The 15,589-nt window shown below is 47.0% G+C and overlaps 1 protein-coding gene across 1 annotated transcript; it reads left to right on the top strand.

The window, feature by feature from the left end:
- Nucleotides 1–218: 218 nt before the first annotated feature.
- BAMBI (BMP and activin membrane bound inhibitor) lies at nucleotides 219–6,657 on the top strand. The gene is made up of 3 exons (XM_025930662.2): nucleotides 219–669; nucleotides 3,860–4,147; nucleotides 4,597–6,657. Exons 1-3 carry the CDS (start codon nucleotides 594–596, stop codon nucleotides 5,013–5,015), a joined length of 783 nt encoding a protein of 260 aa, XP_025786447.1. The 5' UTR covers nucleotides 219–593; the 3' UTR covers nucleotides 5,016–6,657.
- The last annotated feature ends 8,932 nt before the right edge of the window (nucleotides 6,658–15,589 follow it).

Raw genomic sequence — 15,589 nt, 5'->3', positions numbered from 1 at the left:
GCGGGAGACGGGAGCCTCCCAGCCCGCGGCCCCAGACGTCGGCGCCGCCAGGAGCCGCGGGGCAGGTCCCTCCTGGCCCCCCTCTGGGCCCGCCTCCTGGCCGCAGGGATGATTGACTGGAGCCTGGCGGCCAATCGGACGGCGCTGGCGCTGCCGGGGCGGAGCCGGGGGCGGGGCGGTGTCTGGCCGGCTCCCGGCGCGGGGCGCTATTTACGGCGCGGATCCGGGCCGGCTGAGGCGGGCGCAGGCTGGAGCTCGCGGCTGGCGGTCTCTTGTGTGCACTCGGGGAGCTTCTCCCCTCGCGGAGTGCCCGGCCAACGCGGATCGAGGCCGGTAGCTCACGCGGGACTGCAGCGCCGAGCGGAGCCGAGGAGCCGCTGGCTGCGGGGTCGGGTCACGAAAGTCGTCTGGGCTCCTCCGCGCCCCTCCAGCCGCGCTCCATGCTCCGGCCGCGGCCGGGCCCCTCGCCCTGTTGCTGACGGCGCCCGCCGCCCCGGGCAGCACCCATGCACTGCGCGCTCCGGGAGTCGTAGGCTGCAGTTGCGCCGCGGCTCCGGGAGCCGGCGGGGGCGCCGCGGCCGTGGGGGGCGTCAATGGATCGCCATTCCAGCTACATCTTCATCTGGCTGCAGCTCGAACTCTGCGCCATGGCCGTGCTGCTCACCAAAGGTGGGTGCCCGCCGGCCGGCCCGGGGCGCGGGCTCCCCTGGGAGGGGCGCGCGGGGGTCCCGGGCGGCCGCCGCCGCGGGCCTTTGAAGGCGGCTGCCAAGGCTTTGTTAGCGGCGGGCGAGGTTTCCTCCCGCGCTGGAGCCCGCAGGTCGCGACAAGTTGCCTGTTCTTAGAAGTCGCGGCGGTGGCTTCGCGGCCGCCCCCTCGGGTGTCCCGGGCGCGGCTCGTGGAGGTGGAGTCAGACCTCAGGGCAAGTGCTTGTCACAATGTTTTTGGAAGTCCGTCCGTAGCGAACTTCCGAACGTCTGCAGCCGGGGAACGGGGCGGTGGAGTGCGCTGGGCCGCCGCCTCCCTGCGCACCCCGCGGGCGGGGGTGGCCGGGCGGCACCGCGTTGGAGTGTGGGGGTGTCCCCGCACGTCTCCACGTGCGGCCCTGTCCGCCACTGTGGCTTTGTGTGTGTGTCTTTGTGAGCCAGCGAGTGTGCGTGACTCCCCGTGCGAGAGTAGGTGCTCGAAGTGTGTGTCTCTGTGCAGGAGTGTGTGCTGTGTGGCTTCGCGGTGGCTGGGACGGGTAGGCTCTGTCAGCGGTCCCACTTACCGCTCACCTCGTATTTTACACACTACCAAAAAAAGAAAGAAAGAAAAAGGAAAAGAAAAGAAAAAAAGAGGCACAGGTCAGGGTCTTTATTTCCCCCTGCAGGCTTTCGCCTTTCAGGTCGAAATAACCAGAACTCCTAGATTTCAACGTTACCCTCCCCTCACCCCCCCCCCCCCCAACTCCATGAACTCTACCTACTGTTGTGTGAACAGATAATTTTTTTTTTTTAACTGGGAAGCGTTATTTCGCTTTTGCACCACCCCCCCTTCTGTAATTGCCATGTAGCAGGCATGAGGTTAAAGGATAAGCTAGCCCAGCAAGGATGATGTGCTACAGTATTTATTTATTTTGGAAGGAAGGGTGTAATTAACCCTAAATAACAGCCCTGGTAGCCTGCAGAGGGGAGCCTCCTGGCCCTATCAAAGGCCGGCAGAACAGGGAGGGACTGAGGCTGACATGAAGTCACAGATACCGAAACTATGTGCCTGATAATGATATAATTAGGGGATCAGAGATTTCTGACTGCTGCGGACTTCAAAAGCTTTAAAAGAAGCCAGCAGTCTCTCCTGTAGCCATCTTGACTAAAGCAGACATTTTTGTGTAATCACTACATACAGTAACAAGAAAGGGGGGGGGAACAGAAGAGCATTGTTCACTGTTTTCAAATACCAGTCCCCTTTTTGGGCCTTTCGCATGCCACAGGAAGAAACTTTATGAAACGACAGAAATATAGTTTTAATACAGTAATACAAAAGTCCATTCAACTTGTTCAAATGTGGCTCCAATTAAAAAAAAAAAGTTGTTAGAACTTTCGTAGTTACCTGTCAAAATTTTATTAGACTGTTTTAGGTCATGGCAAATATAGCATTTTAAATAGGCTCTCATAAACATTTAACTTTTTTTTTTCTTTTTCTGTGCTAGGAGTGAGGTGAATAGGATCAGAATGGACTTTTCATCTGTTTTATTTCTACTTTAAATCTATACATGGAATTTGTTAGACTAGGGATATGTAGTCCTCCCCACCTAGGAGTGGTGACCTTTATGCAAAACATCAGGATTGGAAAGAGGAGACAAAAACCCAGCCAAAGCAGGGTTCCAGACCCGGGACAGGGAGCGCAGATTTAGGATAGGAGAAAGACCTCCAGCTTTGGACGGTTAAAAACTCCCCATTGCCAAAGATCTGTGTTTAGCTGGCAGGTTTTGTTTTTTTGTTGTTTTGTTTTTTTTAAGAACCGAAGCATTAGCAGCCTCTGGTGAAAACTGAGCACACCATACGGTGGCCTGGAATCTGGACAGATAATTAAATGAGACACCTTACTCAGGCATTCACATTCAGGGAGAGGAGGAGGAAGAAAGGAGAGGGTAGGAAGAGGTCTATAAAGCCACAGTCCCTGGTGTTTAATTTCAGAGCACAGGTTTCAGTAACTAGACAGAACTTCAGATTGGGGAGCTGGGAAGGGGTAGTGTGCCTAAGTTCCGTTCTGGTAGCTTTAGTTGTGACACACGACAGTGACCTGAGTCCACTGTCAGATATGGTAGTAGGGGTAGCTCGGAGACCCAGATTATTTCAACTAGAAATTGATGCTAAAAGCCTCAGGGCGCGCATGCAGCAAAATGTTACTAGTGACTTGCAACTCCCCAAATAAGTTTTATAAAGGAAACTTTTAATCACTTCCTGGAGAAAAATTTGAGGTTTCCTTAAGGATTTTTCATTCAACCAGGGGAGGATTTTCAGTTTCAACGTTTCCCCTTTTAGATCCCATGTTGAATTACATGTAAAACTGGGGAGTTAAGGGGCGGAGAAGTTAGCTTTGCCTTTTTTTTTTTTTTTAATACCCGCCACCCCTCCTCCCGCTCACCCCCCCCCCCCCGCCCCCAGTTTTATGACTTTCCATTTGGGCTGAAAGAAATTGACTTTGGCAAGCAAACCACTAATTGTAAACTGCCTAGTTCCTGTTTTACAATATACTGACTAAAAGCTCCTCTGCATGAAAAGATCTTTATAGGCAAAGTTTGCCTTTTCTAGAGAGGTTGCAAATAGCTGCCCAGTTTCATAGTTTTAAAACCTCCTGACCGGAGCAATTTCTAGATTGTTGTGTTTCTAGTTAATAACTTTATAAGGTGTTAGCTAAAGCTCTTAAATCTTGGCACAGCCCTTTAAGGTAGTAAACAATTCAGTAGTTCCGATCAAATATTTATACTGACAAAATCAAAAAGCCTAGCATTTTTATGTTGTATGGTCACGTAGGATTAAGATGAATAAACAGTGTAATTTACCTTACGGTAGAAATTATCGTGATGATTGTTTGCCTTCAAAACCAACAGTAGTATTTTTAATTCCTTGCTAACTCATCAGACGTGGCTGAACTCTGATACTCTGCAATTGGGATTAATACGTTTCTAAAATTACATTGAACTGGATTGAAACTTAAGCACCTAGGGCTTTTCCAGTCTACCGGGGACTGCCATTGTAGGCGCTCAGCTGAATATTCTAAAAGTTAGTGCCTTTGATCTTGGCGATTTAGCAGTTGCTTAGGGGGATGCGTTATCTGCCCCCTGAAGGAGCGTGACGCAATTTCTCGTTGTTTTCAGGTGAAATCAGATGCTATTGTGATGCTGCCCACTGCGTGGCCACTGGCTATATGTGTAAATCTGAGCTGAGCGCCTGCTTCTCTAGACTTCTCGATCCCCAGAACACAAATTCCCCGCTCACCCATGGCTGCCTGGACTCTCTCGCGAGCACAGCGGACGTCTGCCAAGCCAAACAGGCACGGAACCACTCTGGCACCACCATGCCCACGCTGGGATGCTGTCATGAAGATATGTGCAATTACAGAGGGCTGCAGGATGTCCTGGCTCCTCCCAAGGGGGAGGCCTCAGGTAGGTGGAAGCCCTTTCTAACTAGAACGCTTGCCTGATCTACGGTCTTGTGGCAGCCGCGACTTGGTGTGCCTGCCGTTGATTTTGCTGTGAATGTAATTAGAGACACCGGAGGGAGAGGCATGGCTGGGTGCAAAGATGCATCTCTGTTGAGTCGCTTTTATGTCTGCCTGAGCATTAGGTGTCTGTCTACGTGATAGGCTTTGCCTGGTTTTTCTACACCTTCAAGCCCTCAGAAGACCATTGCTCTTCAGTAACGACAGTCTCTAAACACCTGTTTTTTGTAAGCCTCTGGGCATCGTGTTTGCGACATTCATTTTCTGAAAGTTGCCGAGGTCACTGTAAGCTTCTTTTAGATGGGGTGCGTCGTGCCAGACGGATAGATGATCGTAAGTGTCCAGTCCACAGGAGGGGTTAACACAGTCTCCTCGTTCCTTGTACTCCCTCAGGACCAGGAAACCGGTATCGGCACGACGGGAGCAGGAACCTCATCACCAAAGTGCAGGAGCTGACCTCTTCCAAAGAGTTGTGGTTCCGGGCAGCGGTGATCGCTGTTCCCATCGCCGGCGGCCTGATTTTAGTGTTGCTTATCATGTTGGCCTTGAGGATGCTTCGAAGCGAGAACAAGAGACTGCAGGACCAGCGGCAGCAGATGCTGTCGCGTTTGCATTACAGCTTTCACGGACACCATTCCAAAAAGGGGCAGGTGGCAAAGTTGGACTTGGAATGCATGGTGCCCGTGAGCGGGCACGAGAATTGCTGCCTGACCTGTGACAAACTGAGGCAGGCGGACCTCAGCAACGACAAGATCCTCTCGCTCGTTCACTGGGGCATGTACAGCGGGCACGGGAAGCTGGAGTTCGTATGACAGGGCCTCATCCGCACCCAAGTTCTCGGACGCTTTGAAGGCCTTGAGTTCTGCTGGACAGGAGCACTTTATCTGAAGAAAAACAGACTCACGTCATCATCTGGGAGAGACCAAATGACCTCTGCGGACAGAATCTTGGATATTTCTTCTGAAGGATTATTTGCACAGACTTGAAGGCAGTCAGATGTATTCTTTGCTTTAAAATTGGAAAAAGCAAAGAGAGGACTGTGCACTCACTGTTACCAGGGTTATTTGCATCTGCGCGAGCTGGAATCGAGCACCTAAATAAACTGACATGTGCTCTGTGTCAGCTCCGACGTCCTGATTTATTGTAAAGATTTAAAAAATATATCTATATTTTTTGTCTGAAATTTAGCCGTGTCTTGTCATAAATTAAAAACAAACCAAGTGGGAAGTGTAAGAAACGACACGTTCATTCCACAAATGAAGATCTGTTGTTGATTCTACTGTTGTTGATTCTGATAAGGTCTCCACTCTAGGATTGGGCTTGACTTTTGTTTTGTTTTGTTTTTTGTTTTGAAACAAGACCAAGATCTTGTTCATTCTTACTTGTGTATTTGTAATTTTCTCACAGCGTGGAAAATTTCCAAATGTGTACTGCCCATCGTTCAGTGTCTCACCCTCCCCCCCCCCCCCCCCCCCCCCGTTTTTTGTTAGGACAGTTCTGGTTTTTAGCTTTCATCTGCGAGAAATCTTAGACTTATTTATACCAGGTCAGATATGATGGATCAGTATCTGGAGTTGCCTTAGCAAAGGTAGTATTTCTCAGCTTACTCCAGATGCTCTGGAATGCTTCTTTTTAAAATGTGTCTACCTCCAACCCCAAAAGGAAAGCCAGACCAAACCCACTAAAGGAAACTTCTTCTCTAGTTCAAGTTAGTCATTGTCTCCTTTTGCTGTTGATTAATTTATCGATTAACTTTGTGTCAAATCACGTTAAATATTGTGGACCCCAAATTAGCCAAACTTGATTGTATCATGCTCCTAGTTTGCAAACCTTCCTTCAGCACAGTGTTATGCTAACTTGGTTTTTTTTTTTGTTTTTTTTTTTTTTACCTCTCAATGTTTAGAAAGGGTTTCAACAGTGAACGTTATTTGTATCAATTGAGATTTACAGAACACACAGTACCACTGGGACCCCCTGCCCCTGACATGGACTTCAGCCACTGATAGACTGTGTTTCCATTCCTGCAGGACTTTTCTGTCTGGCAACACTTCTCAGGCTGAATTTAAACCCATGCTGCATTTGCATATTTTTCCCCCCAAATAGGTCTTTGTTATCTTACAAGTGAGAAGAATTTGCCACGTAGGATTTTTTTTTTGTCCTCGATTCTTTTGTATATTTGAAACTTCTGCTAAAAATTAACCTATAGTCTGCATATTTGAGTATGGGGTTGTCTTTGATACGTGTTAAGGGATTCTTTGTGTGTGTGCGTATTTGGGGGAATATTTTATGATCAGCATAATTTGGATCCCTGAAGACAGATGCAGTAGCCACGTTCATGGAAGAATCTGAGTTGCAATGACTAGTCTAAAAACAATAACCTAGATTATTTAATAATTGGTAGACCACAGCCCCATACAAAGTAGGCTATGGAATAAATACACATTTTAATAAATGGCAGCATTCGTATTGTGCTTTTTGAGAATTACGGTTCTTGCATGCGTGGTTTACAGTTTATAAAATGGGTTAAGTTTTAAGGAGTGTCACTTCTTGAGGGAGCCACAGAATTGTGGGGCCTAACTGTGCACACCTGTCTAGGGAAGAGACTTCACTGAAGTTGCCAGTCGTTGGGGTTTCTACCCTCACCTGCACTTGTAGCTCCAGATCAAATTACAGGAGCTTCGCAGCTTGAAAATGAAGACTTCCCGCTCCTTTGCCATTCTCCTTTCATGCACAGCATCCTACGAGCTCGGTGATTCTTCTGGGTAGGCAGTGTTTGTATTAGCTCTGTGTAGTTAGTTTTCCCCTGCTGGCCCTGCTGTTATTCTCTATTCACCTCATTTCTTCCAAGTACCAGTTAACCAGGAACTCGGCAATTCCTTAAATAAGGCAACGAAGGATTTCAAGTCCTGTGTTGGGGGTGCCTGGCTGGCTTCGTTGGTAGGGCATACGATTCCGGATCTCGGGGTTGCAGGCATTGGGTGTAGAGATTACTTAGAAATAAATCTTTAAAAAAAGAATAAAAAATAGTCTTCTATTTTGAAACGCTTGGAAACCAGGAAACTCCGTCCTCCAGGAAGGGCCTGGGTCTCGGCTGGTGCTGTGATCACATTTTGTGGAAGGTGAACGTCGAATGTCTCCACTTCCGTGTTCTGTGTTCGTTGACCTGCCTCTTGTTCCTTCTGTAAAACTCACGAGGCGGTTGACACCTCCCCGTTCAGTGGGGTGGTGGCCCTGTGCCCCCCCCCCCGCCCCCGCCCTCGTGGGCAGACTGGGTGTCCCGGGTGCTAAGGTGCTAGCCGCATAAGAGACTGGCCCTGTGTCTCTTCCTCATTACAAGCCCTTTCCCCTTCATGGTTAGTATTCATAAATACTAAATGAGATATTTATTCACTTGTATTTGCACATGCCCTCGCCACCGGTCTTAAAAGTGAGATCTGGGCAGAACTTGGCCTTTCGGCGAAAATATTACAGGCTTCTCAACTTTGATTTTTACCAAGAACTAAATATAGGTGTTCCTTTTGCTTTCCTCTGAGAGGGTGGAAGTTGCCAGGCGCGGAGATAAAGGGCCCTTCATGAAATAACTGCCTACCTGATTCGGTGATGTAAGAAAGGTGATGACTGGTGTGTTGGTTTTTCCCTCATAGAGATGTTTACTGTTACCCTGAGGTGACAGTACAAGGCCGGGCTGACCAGGAACAGCCCTTGTTTAATATTGACATAGAACTCCCCCCAAAAGTAATAGTTTTTCCAAGTGGAAATTTGCCCAAACCGGAGACAAATGGGACCAAATTTGCCACGGTGTTTCTATACCTACACCCCTTACGTTCTACCCCTTTGGAAAAAATGGATCCGTACGAGGCTCTGTCTTTTAGGTTCTTCCCCCCCCTCCCCCTTATTTTGAAGGGTTCAGAGGCTTCCTAGAAATTGACTGGGGTGTCTCTAATTTCTGCTGAACTGATTTTATTAAAAACACTGCACCATAGGGGGTTTGACCTTCTAAAATACCAAACATGTCTGCTTTAGAAAATCACAAAGCTCTCCTCTGAAGAGCTCGTAAATCTGGTTTCAATATGGGTTGATTATAGGCTAAAAGCTTGAAAGCAGTGACATCTAGTATCATGAGTCTGGAACTAGCCTTTTTGGGGCCAGGACAGATTTTTTTCCTTATAACTTCTAATTGGTCCTCTTCTCTGTCTCGGCCCGAATAACGTTAAGCCTCTGAAAGTTACACGGAACGATGAGGCCCAACTCATACAGGATAGTAGTGGTCAAGTGCACTTTGGAGTCTCACAGCCTGGGTTCCAGTGCTGCCATTGCCTCTACCAGCTGTGTGAACTTGGGCAAATTACTTAAGCTCTCTGAGTACTCAGTTTTGTTACCCATAAAATGGGGGCGATAATCTCTATAAGATTATTGTATGGAGGTATAGTAATTTCTATTAATACACATGAGCGTCTTGGGTGAACCAGAGTGGCCCAACAGAATATTCCTCAAAATTTGAGAGCTATTGCCTTTCCAGTGGCTATTTACCTGACTGTAGTATTTCGGATCGTGCATACTCAAGATGAACTGCAGAATGCGTATGGCATTTTTAATATTTGTTTTTAATTTATTGCTTTTAGCCTTATCTACTAATGAGATATATAATTGTTTCCTTTTGGGTTAATCTGGTGGCTACTGATAACATTTTGGTTTTATGTACCTATTTGGGGTTGTTTTGGTTTGTTGTTTTGGTAGTTGACAGAATGAAGTGCTGGAATTTCAGCTGCTCCTGGTGGTTAATCCAGTGAGAAAGTCAAGGGAGTCAGTCATGTGGACAACAGATACTGTTCCAGAATCACTTGACCAGATTGTGTCTGATTGATACACTCTAAACAAGTACCACCATCAATTATAATTTGCCTCATAAAGGCTCCAAACAAAATACAAATAGTTCCACAACAGGTTTTTAGAACTGTGTGAACGTCTATTTGGGGGGAGGGGCGGGGTATGGGGTGGAGAAGGGTGTCCTAGTTAGTGAAAAATCCAGTTCATTTCCCTAGATGAAATTAATTTAGTCAGTGACTCTGTGGGTCACAAGTATAATGGAAAAAAGGACTGTTTTAGACACCAACTCACTCTTCTTCCCTCTCTTCATTCTGTCAATATTGTCCTCACTCGGCTGATTTAAGAAGGCAGGCCATTGATCTGAGAATTTGAGATCCAATGAAGTAACAAAATTAAATGCGCTTTCAAAATTTGACAACTCTTTCTTTGGAGTACAGTTTTCGACCCTGAACATGTCCTGGCTAGTCGGCTAATGCTGTAGCCCATTTTGGGGTGTGATGGCGTAATTCACCTGTCTGCCATTCTGGAAACTTGGAGATAGACCTGGGGAGGTGTCGGAGACGGGGGTAGCCAGCTAGCGGCATACTGCTTGCGACATAGTGGCAATTTTCCAATGGATCTGCTTTGGAGAGTTTCAAAGTACGTATTATGGGGGAGGCCTGCCAGCCATATTTCTACAAACTTTCGCCATTCTATGAATATTAAAAGGGATTCCAGGAAAGGCATTGATGAGCTATCCTGGGAGACACTTTGGATAAGCAATTACACAATATCTCAAGGCATCCATCCATCATTCCTCAAGACTTCTAGGAGATTCCTTCCATCTAGTGTAGCTAGTAGCCAGCTGGCCTGTTGGAGGCTATTTCAGATTACGTTTAGCAGCCTGTATCTTGCAGATCAGACTGATGTTGGATTAACCTGAGCAGAATCCTGAAGAGCGGAGTTGATAACTGTTTCTATGTATATAAATACACATACGTATATAGCATGTATACATATGTGCTATGCTAGCTGAACAGTCTTTGAAATCCTGGACTCATTTTCCATTGAACGAGTTTTCAAGGCAGTGTGTAAGCAGATGTTGGAATTTGTGGGAAGTCAGCAATTTGTTTTAGACACGTGAAGACTAAGTTCGTTGTGATGAATTAATAAAGTCAGAGGCTGTTGTGTAAATTCACTGTGAAAGCTCTCATATTACAAACCTAATGGAACAAAAATTGTTTTAGCAGTTAAAACCAAGAGAAATACAGAAAGCTCTTTATCCCTGGTCTCTTCCCCTTGGAATTTCCCTGGGGAACTGATGAGGACAGTGGAAAAACACCACACTTCTAAAAGCAGTCTCTTACTTTTCCAGTGTCGGGAGTCCACGCCGAGGCATTTCTTTTCTTTCTTTCTTTCTTTCTTTTTTTTTTTACTACATTTCGTGGATGTGATTTTGATACCCAAGACTTTCACTCACAGTCGCCTCGCTAAATGGGGTATTTCTCACCCGGATTTGGGGATTAAACTGTGAACTCCCAGTGGGGAGGGGCTGGAGACCGATAGCCTTTGTAAATTGCTGTGATCCAAGGAGAGAATGAAGTGAAGGGAGAATGAGATGTCTTGCAGTAAGCATCTGAATCCAGGCTGTCAGTAAATAAACAAATGTCTTTCTCTTTGGTTTCCCCACTCTTTCAACTATCGTTTAATTTTTTTAAATATTTAAAAAAATGTTTATTTTGAGAGAGACAGAGGGGGAGAGAGAGCATGAGCACACGAGCAGGGGAGGGGTAGAGAAAGAGGGAGAGAAGACAATCCCAAACCAGCTCCATGTTGTCAGTGACGAGTCCGATGTGGGGCTTGAACTCACGAACGGTGAGCTCATGACCTGAGCCATGACCTGTGCAGAAATCGAGAGTCAGATGCTTAACCCACTGAGCCACCCAGGCACTCCTCAACTACAGTGTTAAAGAGTTACAATGTTGTATGGGAAGTCCAAAGGAAAACAAGTTGCTCATGAAGGGAGTTAAGGAGAAGCAATTGCAATGGATCTGAAAATTAATGAAGCATTGCTAAGGTCAAATGCATCCCCACCTTTTAAACTTGGTGCCCATCTCCAAGCTGATTTAAGGATACTACTTTTCACCTAGAAGCATATCCTTATTCTCCATTAAGCTAAGAACTGTACTTTCATTCTTGGTATTCCGAAGTATCCAAAGTTGTCGTCACACGGTGTTTCTCCAAGGAATTAAAAAAAATAAGCCGCTGAGAGTTTTGTTGGGCCAGTAGGTGAAGAACCTGAAACCCGCAAGCTATTTCATCTTCAACCTGCTTGTCCCAGCCACACAGGGGTAACTTGGGCGGATCCTTTTTTCTCCTCCGGAACTGAACCTCTCACCAGAGGCTATAATAAAAGCAACAAATAGCTTGCTGCGTCCTGCATTCAAGGTCACACCAAAGGTTAGTTACACATTACCCACCCCTCTCCACACACCTAGCATCTTCATTAAAGGATTACCTTTTACTTCAAAATCCAAATGGCTCTTATGCATCCATTTGTACTTTTATAGTTGAGCCTTTATATATGTTTCTTTGATTATCAGTGTTCTCTCAAGAAAATTACTTATTGCGTAGGTAACTTTAAATAATGAAATGCAAGTTAAAGAACGTGTTTATGTGTGCCGGGGTGGGGGGGGGGGGGATGATCATGACTTCCTAACTATTGTTCCTAGTTTCCCATAAGCCTTTTATTTATTAAAAGTATTTTATATTTATATTATTTATATTTATATTTATATAATAATGTATAGACATACATTTATATTTTCTACGAGCGCTGGATCAAACCGTCAACAGGCTTCAGGTAGCGTGTGTTAAAAATACCAGTATGGGGTGCCTGGGTGGCTCAGTCCGCTGAGAGGCCGACTTCAGCTCAGGTCATGATCTCACAGTTCGTGAGTTCAGGCCCTGCATTGGGCTTGGGGCTGTCAGCAACGTGGAGCCGGCTTTGGATCCTCGGTTGCGCCCCCCCCCCCCGCCCCTCCCCCTTGCATGCTCGCGCGCGCTCTCTTTCAAAATTAAATACCAAACATTTAAAAAATGTATTCTTCCTTACCAACCTTAAAAAAAATATGAAAAAAGTGTGGAAAAGAGCAGCTCCATTTCTTTAAAAGCAGCAATGTTGTCAACATTCAAAGGCAAACTGTTTGGCAGGAAAGAGGAACCGTACCTATTCTCTGTGCAAAATCCGGGGCAGCACTGATCGCGCTGGAGCTCGGTTTCCCCTGGGATTCTGCGCTTCTGGCTACCGAATTCACAGGCTGACAAAGCCTGGAGGTGGTGCTGCTTGGAGGCTGTCTAAAGGGGGGATGGGGGGGTGGGGGGGGGAGGGGGGATTGTCTGTCCATCCGGGATTGCTAAATGTCAAGGGTCATTTCCCAGCCTGACACTTGATTGTGAAGCAGGTTAGGAGGTAAATCTTGCAAGGCCCCGGATTGTGACAAACGCTATTGGTGGGCAATAAAGTCCGACCGCCTTAAGCGGCTTGTTTTAACAATGGGAGGTTGTTTGTTGGCATTTGTATGCAAATTGTGGTGAGTAGCTAACAGGTTGCTTTGAAATGCTGAATTTGTTTATCCCAATGTGGGAAGCCCGACCTTTTCTTCGTGGGCAGAAGATTTATGGAGCTCTTTTTTTCATGGCTCTCAGCATTGAATTAGGTCCAGCAGGGCCCCAGCATTGTCATTAACTCAGGTTGGGCTTCAGGGGCGGAAGTGCACTGCTGGTCCCCAGACTGACCCAGACGGGGGTAACCTGCTGGGAAGCCATGGGCTCACAACGTTCTGGAGTTTCTCTAGGTCCCCTGGCTAGGGCTGAGCCACCAAAACAGCAAACAACTGAAAGGAAAAATACTCCTGTCTTCAGAATATCCATCACATAAATACCTCGTCTGGAAAAAAATAAATCGGCCATTTCCTTTGGCTTCGTCTTCATACCTATTCCGGGAAAAAGCACCTCCCTCCTAGGCCAAAAGAAAGACCTGCCATTGAGTCTCTTCACTGGCTTGTGTCTTCGTATGAACTTTTTAAGTCAAAAGCGTTTGTTCAAAGTGCTCATCCTAACATTTTTAGAGTCTTTATAGCCGCCGTGGGTGTGTACGGTTTTGCCCTCAGAGGGACCTGGGTTCAAGTTCAGTTTCTTCATTTACATAATGGGGATAATAATATTATCAGCACTTTGGGTTGTTGGGGGGATTAAATGAGATGATGCAAATAAAGGTTTAGCTCGATTCTTTGCAAAGCTGTAAACGTTAGCCGTTCCTACGAGATACTGTTCCTTTTTTTTTTTTTTAATTTTTTTTTTCAACGTTTATTCATTTTTGGGACAGAGAGAGACAGAGCATGAACGGGGGAGGGGCAGAGAGAGAGGGAGACACAGAATCGGAAACAGGCTCCAGGCTCCGAGCCATCAGCCCAGAGCCTGACGCGGGGCTCGAACTCCCGGACCGCGAGATCGTGACCTGGCTGAAGTCGGACGCTTAACCGACTGCGCCACCCAGGCGCCCCGAGATACTGTTCCTTTAAGGGCCCTCGAACTGTCTAGAAAAGACACACAGATGGTCAGCGGTCATCACTCTTACTTTACGGACTGAATAGATTCAAGATTTAGCGCTGCTTAATCTCTTTTATTTGTGAGTGTCTTTCATTTGCTCAATTTCACCTTTCCATGCTTATAGACAGCAGGAAAGTACTTAACGTTGAGGCGAAAATATTGAAACGACAACATCCCTTGCAGGAAAATGCTGCTTCTTAGGAACAATTATAGTGCTGAACATCAGCACAGGACAGTTTGTGCTAACACTGTCCCAAATCAGGAAGGGCACGTTATCTGCTCCCTGTTCCAGCAAATACCTGTTTTTGCACATCCTGTTAATGAATACACACCTGTCGAGCGTGTTAGTTTGCTCTGCTGACTTAGTTGACAGAGGGCCAAGCCACAGTTCACTGCATTGAGTACAGGCGGCAGGAGCACTGCTGGCTGTCTTGCTGCTTGGGGGTCCGGGTGAAGGGCCTGCAAAGGTCACCCGCACAGGAGTGAGAGAGGCGAAATAGAATTTTGTGTCAGACTGCATTCATAAAGAAGGTTCTTTCAATAATCTGTGCTTCCAAGAAATGTGTTAGACTAAAAACACAATTCAGCTTTTTTTTTTTAAAGTGCATTTATTTATTTTGAGAGAGAGACACAGAGAGAGAGAGAGAGAGAGAGAGAGAGAGAGAGAGAGAGAGAGACCGAGGGAGGGGCAGAGAGAATCCCAAACAGGCCCAATGCTAACATCATGGAGCCCCATGTGGGGCTCCATCCCAGGGACCGTGAGCTCATGACCTGAGCCGAAACCAAGGGTCGGATGCTCAACAGACTGAAGCACCCAGGCGACCTTCCGCTTTGGTAATAAAGCTGATTTGTCACTTCCTGTTCCTTACTAAGAATGTTGTGACTCGTGTGGTTCTGTGCCTTTTTGTGTTCCTGTATGTTAGCCTCTCGTGTGTGTTCCCTGAGATAGTGACAGATCAGCGGGACTTCTGCAAGCCCAGGAATTTGTCTGTGTGCCTCACGTGTGAGCACCGCATCTGAAAGCAGCCACCTGACACTTGCTGAGGATGTTCGCTGAGTGAGACACGGAAGCCGGTTGCAGACACATTTCTCAGCTGACCAGCTCTAATCTTAAGCCTTTCCACTCATTTTGGGTCCTTCCCTTTCCCCTGTTTCTTCTGACCGCCTTGGTCATGGGCTTTCTGGCTGAGGATAGCGTCCTATCTCCACTGCTCCCTTTAGACTTGAGGTTTCTTGCCTGTCTATGGCTCCCCACAGCTCACGCCATCTCTCTGGGTCCTGCCTCAAGCTGGTTCTGACCCCTTTTGCCCTGGCTTCATGTCCTTTCTCTCTTGATCACGTATTTGGCTTTTGCTTTTCTGCCCAGCCGGTTTGTTTTCCAGTGACTTGATTGGACCGTCGCTCTTGACTTAGGCTTTGATTGGGAAGCTCTCTCGTGTTAACCTTGTGCCGTGACGTCAAGCTGGCAGGCCGGTCCTGGACCAGACCTGGGTGATCCTGCCTGCCTGGGCCTGGAGCACTGGTTGTCTAGATACAGCCTTGACTACACATTCAACAATCACGTTGTACCTCACCTCACCAACCCCCCAGACACACACAGCCTTACCTTTCCTGGTGGCCATTCTTTATCTGCTAAGAACGTGGGGTTGGAACTTAGGGACTTAGGGGGTATGAGTGCTCAGGCCCAGGAAGGTGATGCAGAGAAGGGGCCACTACACTTGGGACTGAGAATATACTGGCAATTTCTCTGGGGCCCTTTGACCCCACGAGTCACTGTCCATCCCTCCAAGGCCCTTGCCTGATAGCTCTCATTGAAATCTGAACTTCCCCTATTATAACTCCTCTAATTCTTGCCGCAGGCGGAACAATTGAGGAGCATCCACTCTTGGGTTAGACTAAAAACACGATACAGCTCTGATGAAACTGAGTGGGTGCCTTTGACTAGGAAAATGGAAGAGGGAGCTTCTCC

Source organism: Puma concolor, chromosome B4 (assembly GCF_028749965.1).
Source record: "Puma concolor isolate L17-30 chromosome B4, mPumCon1.1.hap2, whole genome shotgun sequence".
In the NCBI taxonomy this organism is placed as follows: domain Eukaryota; kingdom Metazoa; phylum Chordata; class Mammalia; order Carnivora; family Felidae; genus Puma; species Puma concolor.
This window is presented reverse-complemented; position numbering and strand designations above follow the sequence as displayed.